Source organism: Phaethon lepturus, unplaced genomic scaffold, assembly GCF_000687285.1.
Source record: "Phaethon lepturus isolate BGI_N335 unplaced genomic scaffold, ASM68728v1 scaffold4438, whole genome shotgun sequence".
Lineage (NCBI taxonomy): Eukaryota > Metazoa > Chordata > Aves > Phaethontiformes > Phaethontidae > Phaethon > Phaethon lepturus.
Genome location: NW_010556755.1, coordinates 45,561 through 62,663, shown reverse-complemented (window position 1 = coordinate 62,663; position 17,103 = coordinate 45,561). Strand labels below are relative to the sequence as shown.

At 38.5% G+C, this 17,103-nt stretch overlaps 1 protein-coding gene across 1 annotated transcript in view; it reads left to right on the top strand.

The window, feature by feature from the left end:
* The window catches only part of ST18 (suppression of tumorigenicity 18, zinc finger), a gene marked incomplete at its 5' end in the record, with an annotated part of 73,195 nt that overhangs the window by 16,876 nt on the left and 39,216 nt on the right, over positions 1-17,103 (top strand). The window contains 3 exons of the mRNA XM_010292544.1: positions 7,409-7,599; positions 11,841-12,638; positions 15,421-15,555. Coding sequence (XP_010290846.1) covers positions 7,409-7,599; positions 11,841-12,638; positions 15,421-15,555 — 1,124 coding nt within the window. The remainder of the gene's footprint in view (positions 1-7,408; positions 7,600-11,840; positions 12,639-15,420; positions 15,556-17,103) is intronic.

Below are 17,103 nucleotides of genomic sequence, written 5' to 3'. Positions count from 1 at the left end.
GCTATACTATAATTTATTACTAATATTATAATATATAGTATTATTAAAACAATACTGCTAAAATAGTAAACTAGAGTTAAGTTAGTACTGCTAAAATAGTAAATGAGTTAAAAAAATAAAATAAATGAGGTTTTTTTTTTAAAAAAGAGGGTTTAAAAAAAAAGCCATTTCATGAGTGTATTGCAGCCTGAAATTGTTGTCCTTTAGCCTCAGGCATCACAGTGAGCTTGAAGAATGGGTAGATTCCACCATAACTGCATGCCTTTTCCTATGTTATTGCTGACTTACCATTGCTCCACTCTTTTTACGTGCTTCTTTTTATTTGCTCAATCATTTCACAGTCCACTTGTTCTTTTTGGTCAGGTGGCCTATAACATTTAGTTTACTGTCTGAAACATCTCCAAGCTCAGTACATAATGACCCAACACCATTACCCATTTCTCCCCAGCCTCTCTTCTTACGGGGGCTAATAAATCTTCTTTCACCAACAAGGCTATGGCAGCTCCTTTGCTTTTCTTACATGTCTTTTGTAGATAAAATATATCTTTTAATATAATGTTCCAGCCAGCTTTCAGTTACGATGTCATATTTTCTCCACATTATTACCTAACCCATTCTGTTCCTTTTTTCCTAGCTACTCCTTTCATTTGTGTATATAGACAGACACTTAAATGCCCCCAAGTTACTGAGCTTATTTTGCTCTATATTAGTGTTCATAAATACGAATTTCCCTTTTATCTTTCTTCCCATCTATACCCCATGTGCATTCCTTTCATCTTGGTTCAGGCCTGGACTGAACTTCTCACAACTCTGACATTTTTGAAAGAAGAGCATTGCCCATGTATGGCAGTAAACTTTTCTATTTGTAGAAGGCCCTTTAACCCTGGAATGATTACTACAGTACGCAGGAAAAGTCCCTGTCCCTTTCACAGACACAACTTGTAAGCCAAGTGCACAGGTTTGTTAGAAAGGGGTGAAATGCATTTTTTGTGTTGTGTGTGATGTTAAAAAACAAGAAACAGTCAGATTTTCTTTAATTATCATCAGAGTAAGTCATGCTAGTTCTGAGCTTCTATTAGGATGGGAAACTTTTTTGACATATTTTATTAGTTTAAGTTCTTCCAATTTTAATGCTTAAAAACGTTGATGGAAGTGAGTTGCCAGCTATAACCTGCAAAGCAATCAGTTGCTTCTGGAGATGTGCTATTTCCCCACACGTGACAATTCAGGAACCTTTCTCACTTCTCTTTTAGGTAGGTAAAATGGTCATTTCATTTAATCCATGCTCCAGTGTGTTCTACTATTCAGGGAGAAATTCATGGACATACAAAACATCTGTAAGCATACTTTCATATCCCACTGAGTAGAAAAATGTTTGGAAATGAGAAGTATATTGCAGGATGGAGCATCAGAATACAGTGTTGTAGAAGTCCTGATAACCTATGTAGTCCATACAGCAGACAAGAGAGAAGGTATGTTAAACCTGTGGATCTTTCTCAGAATGAGAGTTGAAGGGTACAAAGATGGGGTGAAGTCATTAGAGCCTTCTCTTTAACTGCCATTCTCACTGATGACAAGCATCTCATCAAACATCTTCCTTAAAAAAAAACAACAGAAATTGATCAAAAGTCCTTATTTAAGACACAAGCCACTTTCTTTATGTTTTTTGAGAGACTTTGCTTAGTTTTGCATCTAGCATCTATATGTATTTTAGAACAGTAAATGGAATTACAGTTTACTTGTCATTTTTCCAAGGGCATAAACCTTGTTGGTTTTATATTCCAGTATCCATGGTCAGAAGTGATGTAATTTACTTTCTTCCTTTAGAAAATATTCTTCTTTCTCTATGTATAAAACCTATAACTAGTCCATGTCTCTTAAAAGTAGCTTCTATCTAGTTTTCTGAATCTAGGATTTGTCTTTGTACATAGTCAGAATATGTGAATTCTTTCACATTCAGTAAGTAATTTCATGGCATTGGAAACACCACCCTAGTCCTTGGATGCTGAATAATTCTTGCAGACTTGACTGATGATATGGATTTTCAGTCTTTCTGTGGAGATTCCAACTTATGGCAATTATGAGACAGTGTGTTAATACCATCTTTCTGTCTGTTCCCACTTTTAGAGCAACATGAGCTAAGAACACTATCACTCTCACTTCCACTTAGCAATAAAATTTGCATGCACTCTTTGCAAACAACAAGACTTAGTTAAGGAAACAGAACATAAATCTGACTGTCTTAACCTGAAGACAAAATAAACAATTGGGTCATGGTCACTCTCCATCTTCCTCTCCAACCACTGTTGTTCATCTGAAGTTGTAATTAAGAGCACTCATTTGGGTTTTCAGTTGCAATGACCAGACTACTAATGTTCTCTTTCTTTGGACTCCGACACTCCAGGTCCTTTCATGAACCAGCAATCATGGTTGATGTAAACAATAACATCAATGTCATTTCAACAAACGTGCGATCCATCCCCTTTCTGTATCCAGTGCTAGTAACTTCTCACATTTATCATCAGCTTATGAGGAGCTCAGGATTTCTGTGTGATTTTGGGGGATCAGATACTTTCAGCTATAGCCTACAAAACTTTTGAAGCCATTGTGCTTAGACTGCTCATCTGTTTCTTAGAGAATAAGCAGACATAGAGGAGGACTAAGGTGTGGAGACATTCAGAAGCTTTGTTCCTTTTAGCTACCTTTGTTTCAGTACAGTTTTAAAATTCTTAGAAGAAAGCCTGACCATGACAGACATGTGTAAGTTACTGGTCCATCTGTGAGTAGCAAGTGTCCCTGAATCTTTGAATACCAACTTTTCCCTCCTGTAAGGAAAATGTAGTGTTTGACTTACACAGTGTCCTATGGCATCTGCAAATTTGTGAACAAAACCCGATCAAGACCTAAAGTAGCAGGTAACATTTTTACTCACAATGTGATTAAGGATTAGTTAGGTTAACCTCCTTTTAACTACTGGTGTGAAGTTAAATGGTTCTGGAGATAGAAGATGATGACTCCTTTAATTATGATTCAATAATCTAATGTTTACTTTTGTAGAATAGTTAAGCGAACAGTCAAAAGGCAATTCAGGCTAAGATTTTAAAATTATTTTCTCCACAAACTAAAATGCTCCACTAATTATTCTTCCACAAACTTACATAAGGAGTGGCCTCCTTAAATAGTGTCAGACAATAAATGTAAGTAAGTGTCTTGATATTCAAAGACATATATTTTCTCTGTTGAAGCTAAGGAGTGTACATGAGATGCAGTGTGTTCTGTTCTTATTATTTTACATGTCATCCATTACAGGCAATAGTAAACGCCAGTTGTCAGGCTGAACGTACCCCTGGTTTTACACACAATGGCAATTCTTCGCTCTGTTATCATGCTTTGCCAATCTGCAGGCTGCTGTAAATAAGAAAAAAATCCCGAGAGATCTGGAAGTCTTCCCAACAGATTAACAACAAAAAATTCTTGCTGGCTACAAAGTGGTTAAAGGTCAGGTTAAAGGCTTGACAAACACATCACTTAGATGAACCAATTACAAAAAAAGATGAGCATGACACAAAAAAAGATGAGCATGACAATTTTTAGTAGTAGGAAAAGCTGCATGTGGCTAGGACTGCTTAAAACCTCTCCCTTTCTTCTGAGGCAATGCTTTTTGGTGAGGAGCCAATGCACTGTTCTGCCTGCACACTACCAGTGTCTGCCCACACCATCCAAGATATACTATGAGCAGAAATAAAGGAGATAAAATTCCCCAAAAAAGTATTTAGGTATGAAATACATATAAAAGATTTGTCTCTTTTTTTTTTTAACACATGCAATGAGGTCTTACATGTCTTAGATTTTAACCTCTTGGCTCACACTATGATAACTGACACAAGACTGTTTTTGGTAACTGGGTCATTGACTAAAAAAATAATAATAAAAAGTCTGCCCATTATAGATAGTAATAAAATGATTTATTATTCATAAAATTTAAGTACAATTAAATTGGGGAAAAAAAACACGTATTGGCTTTGGGTTCATAACAAAAAGAGCTTCTCCTGTTTTATGAGCCTCAGATTACCAAATAACCTTGACAGTTGAATCAGTGTTCCATGACAACAAGCAGGCCATTGATAAATAGCAACAAAACTATTAGATGTTGGAATTTATGAGATGAGTAATAGAGAAGCGAAATTATAGGTTTACCATTTGACAAACTAGAGCTTGACAAATCAGTGCTAACGTACATGCGTGTATCTGTGAATGTACATAAGCAAAAGAGACAAATAGAAACTTTTTAAGACAAAGGTGAAATGACATGCCATGAGCGTTACAAAGGCATAAATATATTCTTGTCATAGTAGTTAAATTCCCAGTGTCCATTATCAAATACTTAACAAATCATATGTAAGTACTTGAAAAATCTACCACTTGTGAAGTTGTTTTTCTGGTTTTATTTTCATTTTTACTTTTAAGTACTGTAAGGTAGAAAAGAAGGGGAATCACTGGTACATGGTAGATGTTTAAACTGGCTCTTGCAAACTAATAGATTCTGCTTAAAACTCAAACCCAGCAGTTTAAAAAGTCACCAGCAAAAGCAAGAGTATATTCTGCTGGACTTGAAAAATCTCCTCCTGGCCTATGGAGAGCAATTTGCACTTCTTAGCAAAGAAGGAACAACAGCGTTTTGTCATCTTCCTGTAATCAGCGTGGAAAGTGTCAGGAATTATTTTACTTAAAGATCTCATGTATTCACTTGTTCTAATATTATGGGAACTATAGAGGAAATCTGAGTGAGTGGCTGCTCGTGTACAGAAAAGGATGCGATAAGGACAAGCTAATGCATCAGTCTTTCATAGAGGAGAAACTTTCTAACATGAGCAATGTGCTTCCAGGCAGATTTGTGGGCCTCCTGTCCTGACATTGACGCAGCAGTTTTTGATTTACTGCTGTAAACTGTGGGAGTTGCAGTAGCTACAGTCAAGCAGGGTTCTTGTGCTCTCATTTCCCAGAGCAGATCTGCAGGTGGCCGGTGGCAGCAGTACCCCTGCACCGGTCTTGACAGTGGTCTGCTAACATCAGAGTTTGGCTGTCTTTCACAGTTGTGGTGAAACACCAACGTGTTCAATAGCTGTTGTGTCAGCCCACAGTGGTGGGCTTACAATATTACATCACTAGAAAAAGACTATTAAGTTTTTCCTTGACTTGACTGGAAGGTACACAATAGTCAGACAAATTACAGGATTAAAGCTGAAGAGCTCGATGAAGTTCTGTGACCTGTGTTGCACAGGAGAGCATACCAGATGATCTAATTGGATCTTCTGTTCTAAAAATCTATTAATTATGCTTGTGTAAGAAACAGCTGTAGCTTCGTCAAAGGGGAATTCAACACTGGAAATTCATCTTGTCCTAAATACTCTCACAGCAGCTACTGGAGGTAAACTTGAAGCTTGACAAATAAATGAGAAAGATCAAACGGAAACCTAGTGAAGATTTTGGTTGGTAAAAACAATTGTGTGTGAAGGGTTTTCAGACATTTGTCACTTATTCAGTTTTCCTGAAACATGAATGATATGAACTGCTGTTCACAAATACGAATTAAGAAATTCTTGATGGCATTTTCCTAGAAATAAATTATGCGTATTTTTCCATGCTACATCCATCCCTGATGTCTGTTATACAGGCATCATTTCCAACGGGACACACATACCATTGTGATTCTGACCTTTAATATGATATTCATGTTATCATTTATGCATAAACAGAGGAATAATAGAGAAGCCATCACATATTCAACTACAGCAGGTGCTTAACGTCCAGTATTCCTGATGCCCGTACCACTTTAGCTTTCAGAAGATCAAGAATATTCACTGTGTTTAAGATGCATATGGTAGAATTTTAACATTCTCCCTAAAATGCAGATCTTCCTATTTCCATGTCCTTCGTGTTTGCAATGATGGATTGCCAAAAAGGTGCTTAGCCAAAAATGGTTTGGTTTTTTTCTTTAACAAAAAGCTCAAGTTAGTCATATGCTTTCATCCAAAACAATCAGAACCTGAGCCAATTTAGTGCACATAAGATACCTTGGAAGGATTAATTTATGCTGTTGAGCTTGTAATATGTGTAACCAATAAGAGTACTCCGCATACATGGATTTTTTGCAAATCTTGCCGGTAAGTCAGTGAGCCAAATGCAAAATCCAACACCTAAGGGCATTGTGTAGATTTGTAATGCACCCTGGGGGTGCCTAAGGTCCAGAAAACATTGAGTGGATTACACAGATTCATATATGTAGTTTTTTCATCTCTGACAGATACAATACAAGCATTATTATTCATACTACATAAATTTCTTAGACTACTGTGTGTGCAAGAACAATGAAATCATGCCAAATCACTTAGACAAAAAGTTATTAAAAAAAGAGGGTTGAAGGTTCAGGCCTCTTTAGTGAGGTGTCATCTGACATAACATCTATATACCATACAGATCAGCTGCATGGCAGCAAAGGCTTTGCTATATATCTGTAGAAGTAAATGAACATGCAGATTAAGAAGTGGATCTTACAGGAGCTGAAAGAAGCATACCAAATCTGCTAAAAATCTTCCTCTCTAAAATACAGCCCCCTCTTCTCATGTCAGTCATCTGAAAGTTAGGCATCTAGACTGCACAAGGCCTTTCCCAGGGGATTGCCCACCCTCTTTATCAGCTGGATCTAGTTTTAAGTGGGATGAACTGCCCTCTTGGAGGAGCCTTTTTCCAGAGTCTATATAGATACCAGAGAAGAGCTTAAACTAGGCATTTATGGCTGGACTTAATGAAATTAAACCAGCACTTGGGACTGATATTGAAAAAGGTAATAGTATTGCAAAATTTTCTGAAAGTACATTCTGTTTCACATGTTTTCTGCTGTTGAACTCAAGGTTTGTGACTGGATATCCATACTGATGTAAAGGTAATGGAGCCAAAGGCTCAGGATGTTGTAGTGTAACTGGTGGTGTATTTCTCCCCTTAGCTGTTTCTCTGGATTATCAACCCAGGCTACAATTTTGTTCATCTTTTCCTGAGTGTATTTATTTTACTGCAGAGCAGGGCTTAGATTAGCATATGCTTATTTAGGATTAAGGTTGTTGGGTTATGGGTTTTTTGGTTTTGTCTTCCTCCTCATTCTCCTTCCCCCAAACAGGTTCTAGCAGCAGTGAAAACAAACGGGACTTGCCGGTGCCCTGAACTTCAAGTGCATGAGCTAAAATTAAATACCCACTAAACACAACTTGCTGAAACTGCAAGTGAATTAATTTTTTGTCAGTCCTCACTTTTAAACTTAGAATTAAACTAGAGGATGGTGCTATTTTTTTAAACAATTTACCCCCTCACTTCTCCCATTTTTTTCTCTGTCATTGGCGATTGATCATTGCAGTGCCTACAAATGCTCCATGGCGAAGAAGAGAAAAGCCGAAGAGCAGGTATCAGGCGTTCCCGTTAACAAAAGGAAGTCCCTTTTAATGAAACCTCGCCACTACAGTCCCAGCTTGGAATGCAAAGAAGAAAATGAAGACAGGACAGATTTACAGGAGGAGATCAGTGTCCTCGAAAGCAGCTCAACTTCAGGTAGTCGTGCAGTGTGACTCCACTTGAACCTGAATTCCACAGGAAGGGAGATATGAAGCAGTATTTTCAAAAAGGATGCAGAATGTGTTTGACTTCTAACAGAGTTGGAGTGATGCATTTTTGTCTAGGTTTAACAATTGTACTTCCAATTATTTTATACAATATATCCTCCTGGTGTCTAGTCAATGCTTTATAGGTCACACACGAGATAACTACTTCAGCAGGTCAGATATGGAGCAGCATCCGCTTCTCCACTAGCTCTGTCAAAGAACAAGGTTAAGCCCACCACTGAGAAAAACACATTTATGAAGAGCAGATTTTCTCTGGAATATATAGAGCTCTTATGAAGAAAAAAAAATGCTTAGCAACACATTGTTGACTTTAACATTTAGCAAAGCAATTTCATGCATGCGACTGCTACGTGTGCTCTGTTTAACATGATTATTAGACTCAGCACTTTTATAGTTGTTATTCCAACTCTGCTAAGCCAAACTTGTCCAACAATTTATAGAGACTTCTACAATGTGCATGATGCGAAATATGGAAGAGGATGGGGAGACAGAAAGATACATCTACAGTATGTCTTTATTGCTCTTTTTTTATAATATATGTTTATAAATATTCAACATGAACAAAAACTATCAAACCAAATTGGCTATCACTTATTTGTTTGAGAAGTCCTACACAAGTGGTTAATCAAGCAAGTGAGAAGAAATCAGTGGAATGCATTCTGCATTTTCTTTAAAAGGAAGAGTCAGCATTAGATAGCAATGGTCAAGATAAAGGCAACATCACCTGGCCCTGGGAAATTAGTAATCATAGATACTGTGAAAACATAATGAACTTATATTCCACTTAGTTGCTGGTTGTTACAGGAGTTTAAAGGTAATTTATTTTCCACTCAGTTTCTTGTAGCAACTTCTCAAATATTTTGGAAGGACAGCTTGCTAGATAATCTCATCTAGGCTCCCTCTCCCACATAAGGTCGGACCAGATGATCTTTCAAGGTCCCTTCCAACCTGGGCTGTTCTATGATTCTATGATAAGCTGAGATTAGGAATTTATATCTTTACACACTCCAAATAGAATTTCCTTAAAAGAAAAAAATAGAAGGTGGCTGCCTTTCAGATTAAAAAGTCAAATCCTGGTTCTACCAGAATCAGTGGAGGTCTTTGTCTCATTTCTATATGGCAAATATTTCAGCCAGTTGTCACTCATAAGTCTTCTAGGAGGAGTCTCTTCCAGGGGTCTGCATCCCATCAGTGTGAAAGCCTAGAAGAGATCTTCCTCTTCAAACAGAGCATTAATTAACAAGGTGATACCCACTGTCTCTGTCTTTTGGGTGACATTACTAAGTTAAATTCATCAAGAAAACAACTCCATGGTTCTCAGTGCCTGTCCAGCCTGCAAGGAGTATTTCCATCTCCTAACACCAGAAATCTGAAGGGAAGCTATTTAGTAAGAGTCCTTGTATGATTTGTTTGTTTGTTTGTTTGTTTGTTTGAGATATATCAATTATAGCTAATTTTTCTTGTATTGATTCAGCTTGGTTCCTGGCAATCCAGAGCTGCTCTCAGTAATATTTTTTTCTTACCCTTGTGTCTGTCCTCTGCACAACTTAAAAAACTTGCTAAAGGGAAAGCACTCTGATAGGTGTAAAGGTAGAACCTGTGCCATATACAGACGAGCATAAGTTACGGTTCTTTTTTTAAAAAGGGGTAAGTGTTGGGCCAGGTCCATTGATATAAATATTGGAGAATCCTATCTGCACTTCATCCTTCAGTCAAAAGAAAAAAGCCACCCTATTTCAAAAATGTTTATTTGATACCGGTGGGATTTCTCACAACCTGCTTGTGTCAGTGGCAATACTCCCTGTCCCTTTTGCATTGATTTTGCCAGCTACGAAACAAATTTCAGCTGAAGCATACAGCTGCTCTGGGTATGTAGGTTTATTTGTAATTTCTTAGTGCTCATTTTATTATGAACTCATGATTCCTGTCAGTTGATCAGTTAATGCTTCAGTTCATGGATTGATGCAACTGTAAACTAAGCTGAGTTTTTATTATTTTTAAAGTAAGTTTACAGCCTGTGGAAGAGAAAAGCAAAGCTGGGACAGCTGAACCATTAAGACTGGTTCAACAACAAATTTTTAAAGATTGCATTTAAAAAATGTTCATTATGGAACAAAAATCTGTTATAATGTTTTTATATTATTTTTCATCTTTCACCCAGAAAAATAACTGAAAAGTCCTGTTACTATTATCAAGTTTCGCTTGTTTTGTTTTGAAGGGTGGGAGATCTCTTTTAAAACTAAGACGTCTTACTTTTTGAAATGACCAACTGATGGGATTCTGTTTTTTTTTTTCCAACTGGCAGAAGACCAAATAATAAAAGCCCATTTGACTAAAGTTGGTCGTAGAGCCAGATCATCATTCTTACTTGCTGAGATGTGAAAAGGTAGCAGACTTCTTTATTCAGGATACTGCAATGTGTGTGGTACCAGACCAGCTGCTAAAAAGTTAGTTACACTAAGGTTTACTTACAGATATTTTTTTTAAACACGACTTTATGCACACAGTGCACAAGGCCACCTCTCCCTGCATGAGTCCAATTTTCTGAAGAAGAATAAGAATTAATCAATATTTTCTTTTAACATATAACAAACAGTTGAACCAAACAATTATGTAAACTGGAAATGACCCAAAATGCTAACAGTTTGGCAGGAGTAAAATGAAATGCATTGTGGTGCACATGTGCATTTTTGTCCCCCTTTTCCCCTCCACAATAATCTGCACTTAATAGGAATATTTTAAACTATGTAGCTAAGCAACAGAGGTAATTGTTGCTTTCTAGAGCTTTTGTTAGGCACTCTAACACAGCCCAAATATGCATAATTAGGTATAATGTCTATAAATCATTATTGTACACATGTGGGTAGTTAAGTGGATTGAGAGAATAGTTCAATGAATTGGACATATTCACTGAAAATGCTTTTTATTTGTTTTCTGTAGTTCATAATACTTTAAAATTATCATAACCCTTTACACTTTCTCTTAATAGCTCACTGTGTTATTGAGAGAAACTTCATTTGCATTTTAGACTATGTTTAATTTATTATTTAAACCTGGGTTACTTCTGATTCAGGAGAGGACAGACACATCTTATGAAATAGTCTGTGCTTGTTTATTCATCCTCCTTTCTAGGAAGTAAAATGTTAAATTTTTCAGTTTATGTTGAATAGATCCCAACAAAAGAATGTACCCTATAATCAGCATTATTGAAGGGGCTAGTGTTGTGACTAAATTCTTCCCTTCATCCAAAAATGCTTTTAGTTACTATGGCAATATTTACTTGATCCTGGCAAACCAGTGTTGATTTTAGAGAGATAATTACCAGAAAGGAAGATGATGGAGATGTATTTTTGAGTGTCCTTGTCAGAGGAAATGTTTATAAAAAACTAAATGAGATACAAAAGGCATATTGTCTTCCACACCGACAGCCTCTCCTAGATGCAGCCTCTATTACCTGCTGGCTGCTGCTTTTCTTCTGAAGAAAGATGTTTATAAAGACAGGATGCACTTCAGTGGTGTCTTTAACAAGTCCTTTATGAGTCTGTACATAACAACCATTTCTGTTTGCCTGTGTATGACCTGATCTATCACTTAATGTGACAATTGCAGTGGTGACCAGGAGCTCGCCCTTTGTGAAGTATTGAGGTTTTTTTCCATCAAGGTCTTTCATGGGATCTAGGGTGACTGGAAAAGTAACTAGGGTCCATTTTGAGAAAATATTTGGGAATCTTAGATGAAAGAAAAGTGAAAATAGATCATAGGAATTTTAAAATGCGTGTGTGTGCTTGTATATATATATATGCATATATTATATAGATTGTCTGTATATATAAAGTATCTACCTATATATGGCACATTATATTTATATGAATGTATATGAATGTGTGTGTGTTCTAATATAATATATGTCTTTGCCATCAGTGAAAAATGGCAACATATTTATTTCTCATGTAGCTTTGGAGCTATAATATAAAGTAGACATAATCTCAGAAGGGCTTTTCCTGATGCTACAAGCAGTCCTTTCAAACACAGACTTGGTGAATTCAATCATTTCAGAGTATCTTTGAGTAAAGAAATGGAAATTGGTAAGTAAATATCTTCATATCACTTTTACAAGACACAAAAAGCAGTTATTCTTACATATTTTTCTCTTACTTTTGTTTCATGCAGAGGAATGTACTCCAAAATCATCTGAGGAAACTCCTCATTCAGGTGGGCAAGAAAATTCCAGTCAAAGAACAGATAACTACTCCAGCTATCAAGATGCTGTGGTCAAATCTTTGATGAACATGGGAAAATTATCAAAAGATTCACCCAGGCAAACAGTGGCAGAAAATCTAAACGATAGCGGCATTCAATCCTTAAAAACAGAAAGTGATGACACTGATGAATGTTACATGATTAACTCAGCTGAAGGAAAGGAAAAGACTGTTACTTCTGACCCAAAATACTGCTCATCTGAGGAAAATGAAAGTAACTCTGAAATTATGGACAACGAGTGGGACAGCTCCTCAAATTTCTCAGAAGAAACTAGTGTAAAGCCCCATGTAACTCAGAAGTATATTGTAGAGTGCAATCAACCTAGCATCCTGGAAATCCCAGAAATTAAGAAGGAAGAGGTAGACTTTGGCCCTTGTGAAACACTTTGTGACTCAGAAAAAGAGCTGAGAGCACCCCAGGAGTCTCACCCAGACACTTTCGAGAAGAGAATTCAGAATCCCTTCCCTGAAAGTGAAGAAGACGACAATGAGTGCCTGTCAGAAACCACGGAAGTGTCGGTTGAGCTGGACAAAACAAAAGGGAACTTGAGTTTGCTAGAGCAAGCAATCGCTCTGCAGGCAGAGCAAGGGCATGTGTTTCACAGCACCTACAAGGAACTGGATAGGTTTCTCCTGGAGCATCTAGCAGGGGAAAGGAGACAAACCAAAGTTATTGACATTGGTGGGAGACAGATATTTAGCAACAAACGTAAGGAAGTATTTTTGGCTGTTCTTACTGGCTTAAGCATTTATCCTGTGACTGATAGAGCATTCTGAGCTGGGTTTTATAGCAACAGTAAAGAATCTGGAATTTAGCTGGTAATTTTGTTAATTATGTACCTTCACACCGGTGCCTTGCATCTAACCAGGTTAAACGCTAGGTAGTTGGCTTCCTGCCAAACCGCTATGTGAAATGATCAGTAATGGCTACAAAAAGGGCTGTGTAGCTGGCACCGACACTCCTTCTCCTCCTTTTCCTCCTCCTCTGCCTCCTCCTCCATAGGGCGCTAATACATACCTCCTAAATTTCAGCAGCCAAAAGAGAAGGCATTAAAATGGTGCTTAAGGAAAGGTTAGGGTGAAAAATTGGCCTCTTCCAAACATACCACCTAATTCCTAAGCCGTGTGTTTTCTGAGTTCAGTCTACTTCATGTATCAGCATTACATTTTGCTAGAGCCAGCACTTCTGAGCCAGGAAAGCACAAGCCGTGCTCTTCTGCCTCATTCACCATCAGCAGAATTACCAGTAAGTTTCCAAAATCTTTATTGTTTCGGATGGTTTGTGTCATCCTACAAAGCTGTAGAAACATTGCTCCATTTTCAGTACTTAATCAGGCTTCCAGAAGTGGAGAGTCAAAAGATTTGGGTTTGATTTGTAAACTGGGCTTTCTCGTATGAAACTCCTCAGTTGGGGATAATCACAGAACATCAAGAGATGTCATTTTATAAGAACACTCCCTGCTGTATTAAGTAACAAAACATTTATCTGTCCTTTGACTTTTCCTTTCAGGCTTCCAAACCTACTGAGGTCACCCCAGCATTGCTGCAATTTCTGCTTTTCATACGTTATTTACTTTGGTATTTCTAGTGTTACTTTAGAATAGTCCCCGTGGACATTGCAAAGATTATAGTAGTTCAGTTATCGAAAGCATTTAGTGACAAACTGACAAGTGTTTTTAGGAGTTGTAACTAGAAAATATTTCCTGTAGTATTTGGGAAGAACGTGCACATGTCTCATTTTGCTGTCTCAAGCAGTCTTTTCATTAGCATGTCTTAAGTTGTGCATGCAAGGTATTAGTCTACCTCCTCGCTAAACTACATGGATCTTTATTTGCTCAGATGACTATGCTGCACGCAGGAATTTTACAGATACCTTTTCTTATCCTGAGACCAGCTGTGTTCAGCAGGTTCACACTGGAGTCAATGTGACTTTCTCACAGCACACATAGGAAGGAGCGGTGATAGTAAGCATGGCAGAAATTGGCCCTTCTTGATTTGCCTCATACTATTATTAGCTGTAGTTTGCAGGTGAGTTCAGAGGTAACACTCATGGAGGAACAAACTGGGCATTGTTCAGGTTGTATAAACAGCATATAATTTTAGTCAATGTAGTATCAGGCACATAATTTTTTCACTTTACATAATTAACGGGTTTTTATTTCTGAAAAATCCACTATCAAATCCATCAGCTCTTAATTTTCTTTCTTGGATGCTACATCAGAAAAGCATGGCTTAAATTTGTATTTTTCCATCTTTTTAATGATAAATCTTTCCAATTAGTGGGGGAAAACTAAATTACATTTCAGGGTCTCCCTTTATCTTCTGTCCACTATTGCAGCACTTTCCATTTGCAGTGATTCTAAAAAGCATGTGGTCTCCTGTTGATGCTCAATCTATTTTCTTTCCGCCCTGTTTTTTTTGTTTTGTTTTGTTTTGTTTTTTTCCTAAAGTCTTGCCAGGAAGTTTAACCCTCAGCTGTCTCTGGCGATCCTGTCCCTAAGCACGTCCTATCTCACGGTCCAACAAAATGAGCTTGAAGGAAGCTGCTCCCTGTGCTGGCTGCAGCTGTTTTCTCCCCCAGCACCGAAAATTGCTGGCAGCCAATCACAGATGGAGCTAAAACCATCCTCAGCAATTTATGCGGCCACTTCCTCCAGATTTCTGACAAGAGAATTTCTGGACGAGAATTCATTCCTTCCTCACCCAGACTTTTGATCCTGCATTGGAAATCAAACAAAGGCTTTCTGACCAGTGCTTCTTGCACAATTCTAGGTGCTTGAAACAAAAATGGGGAATGCACTGCAGCCATTACAGAGTACTGGCTGTGGGGCTGGGCTGAGACCTCGCCTTTGAAAGGGTATCGGCTGCTCCATGTTTTCCCTGTCATTGTGGGCTGCTGCGCAAAGCGGCATTGCCATGTGTACCGGAGGGAGCTGCTTGCCTTGCCTCTCAAATGTAAAGTGGCATGTATTCAGTTTCCTAACAAAGAACATACAGCCTAGAGATCTGCGATATTTAAGGAATGGCTTCTGGTTGAAATGCTTTTTGTTTGTTTGTTTGTTTGTTTCACACCCCAGCTTTTATTTGGTCGCCCCAGCTACCTGGAGTCTGACATTAACAGAGTAAAAGATTGTTTCTGCTATTTTATTCATTCCTTTATAGATCTTCCTGTTGGCTGATGCTGCCAGTTTTCTGGCTTATTGAATTGTGGCTTCTGTCCTGTTTGAGGCTCTGAATGGAATAAATGACACTGTAATCCTAAAGCTATATAGTTTAGCACATAAATGGCTTATTGGGAGGGGAAAACCTTTGTTTCAAGGACACAGTGTGAAAACCTAAAGTGATGCTTATATCATATATGTCTCTGTTAAAACTTTGTGTAGGAATTACATCTGAAGTACAAAATAGAGAGTATCACACTGCTAGGATCACTCAGCTGAGTGCAGACAGGGGCTAAAACCAAACAAAATCCTTATCTGATTTCTCTGCAGATTCACCCAGGCCTGAAAAGAGAGAAACCAAATGTCCCATCCCAGGATGTGATGGCACAGGGCACGTGACTGGGCTGTACCCTCACCACCGCAGTCTCTCAGGCTGTCCACATAAAGTTAGAGTGCCACTAGAAAGTGAGTATCATCACCCTGCAGTCCAGAATAACAACTGGATCTGTCCTGGTATTCTGGGTAGTGTGTGCTCATGTTGGAAAAGAAACCCACTTTTTCTGGGTGAGATTGCAGAATGAGGCTGAGAGAGGAGCCATCGCACCTTCTTTGCCCCCCAGTCTTACTTCCCACACTTGGGAAGCTCAAGTGCTCCTTAGCAGTAGTGTTACAAACAGCAGTAGGCTCCTCAGGTGGCCTGGGAAGAATAAGATCAGAGCCAAACTATCCCCATGATGCCAGCAGGCCTGCACATTTTATATATCTTCAAGATCTTGCTTGCCCGTGCCTTTGCTAAGGCATGCAGCACAGAAATCGCCTGCTTGTTGCAGAGCTGCGACCCGATTTGCCCTAATCACACGTCGAGGCTGCTGGTTTCCATTGCCAATAACTGAGCGGCCTGGGCATGCTTATTCAGAGATGTTTCCAGTGTCCCCCTTACCACTGAGCTCTAAAAGGTCACTTCCATCAGTACATCCCAGTGTTGGTCCACGGCACGTGCCCCTCGTATGACTGTATCACGCTCACTCTTTTATGCCCAGTCTAGCCTGAATTTCCCTGCTCATCTCTAACTGTGTTGATCTGATGACATTGGTTTGTGTGTGTGTGTATGTGTGTGTGTGTAATCCTGCAATGTGATGCAATGAAATGCTGCATAATAAGCCAAAGCCTAATGTGAAACTATTCGTTTAAACAACCTAGTTAGTCAGATTGGTTTTTGTGGTGGCATGCATATCAACAAATTAAAAGGATATTTCCATTTTGCCAACGTCCTCTTCCTACCTGTAGCTCTCCATTTTTTTAAATCTGGTACTAAACTGCATTTATGCAAACATCTGCTGAGTTAAGCAGGCTGTTACATTTGGAAAACCTTAGCAACATTAACTTTCTAAAAAGTTAAAATTAACAAGTCTTGCTAATTACCACACTTGCAATCAGATGTGTTCTGTCCTGTTGGCGAAAAAGAAAATAAAATTATATAATTTGGTTCTTGATAGAACAAACCAGTTGGCTGAACAGTCAGCTTTTTTGAAGCACTGTGCACCCAAAGGGGGAATACAGTACTGAAGCCTTGAGGGCAGATGTACGAAGAGGTATTCTGTTTTACACAGACATACATTTCAGTCTTAGTAAAGGTGATCCACATTAAAGGGCATAAGAAACACATACAAGAGGTTGTGACCACTGCTGAGAGCATAAGGCACTGCTTGGGAGCATGACCAATTGGTCTAAAGCAGTTTCAGCAGAGCTCAAATGCGTAGAAGCTATCAGGGTTCCAAGGGGACATACTCAGATCAGATAATCTTACTTAGGTGCAAGACATGAAAAGTTCCTCTACCTGAGAGCTTGCCCTCCCTGAGAGAGAGAGGGGCTGCAGTTATACACAGCACAACTGTGTGGCACAGGACGCCTCTATCACCCCCTTTTTCTAGTGGACGATGTTAGCGGTGTATGAACCAGCGAGCAAAGGGCTTCATGATGTAACAGCCTTGCTAACCTCCACCTTTGTTCTTC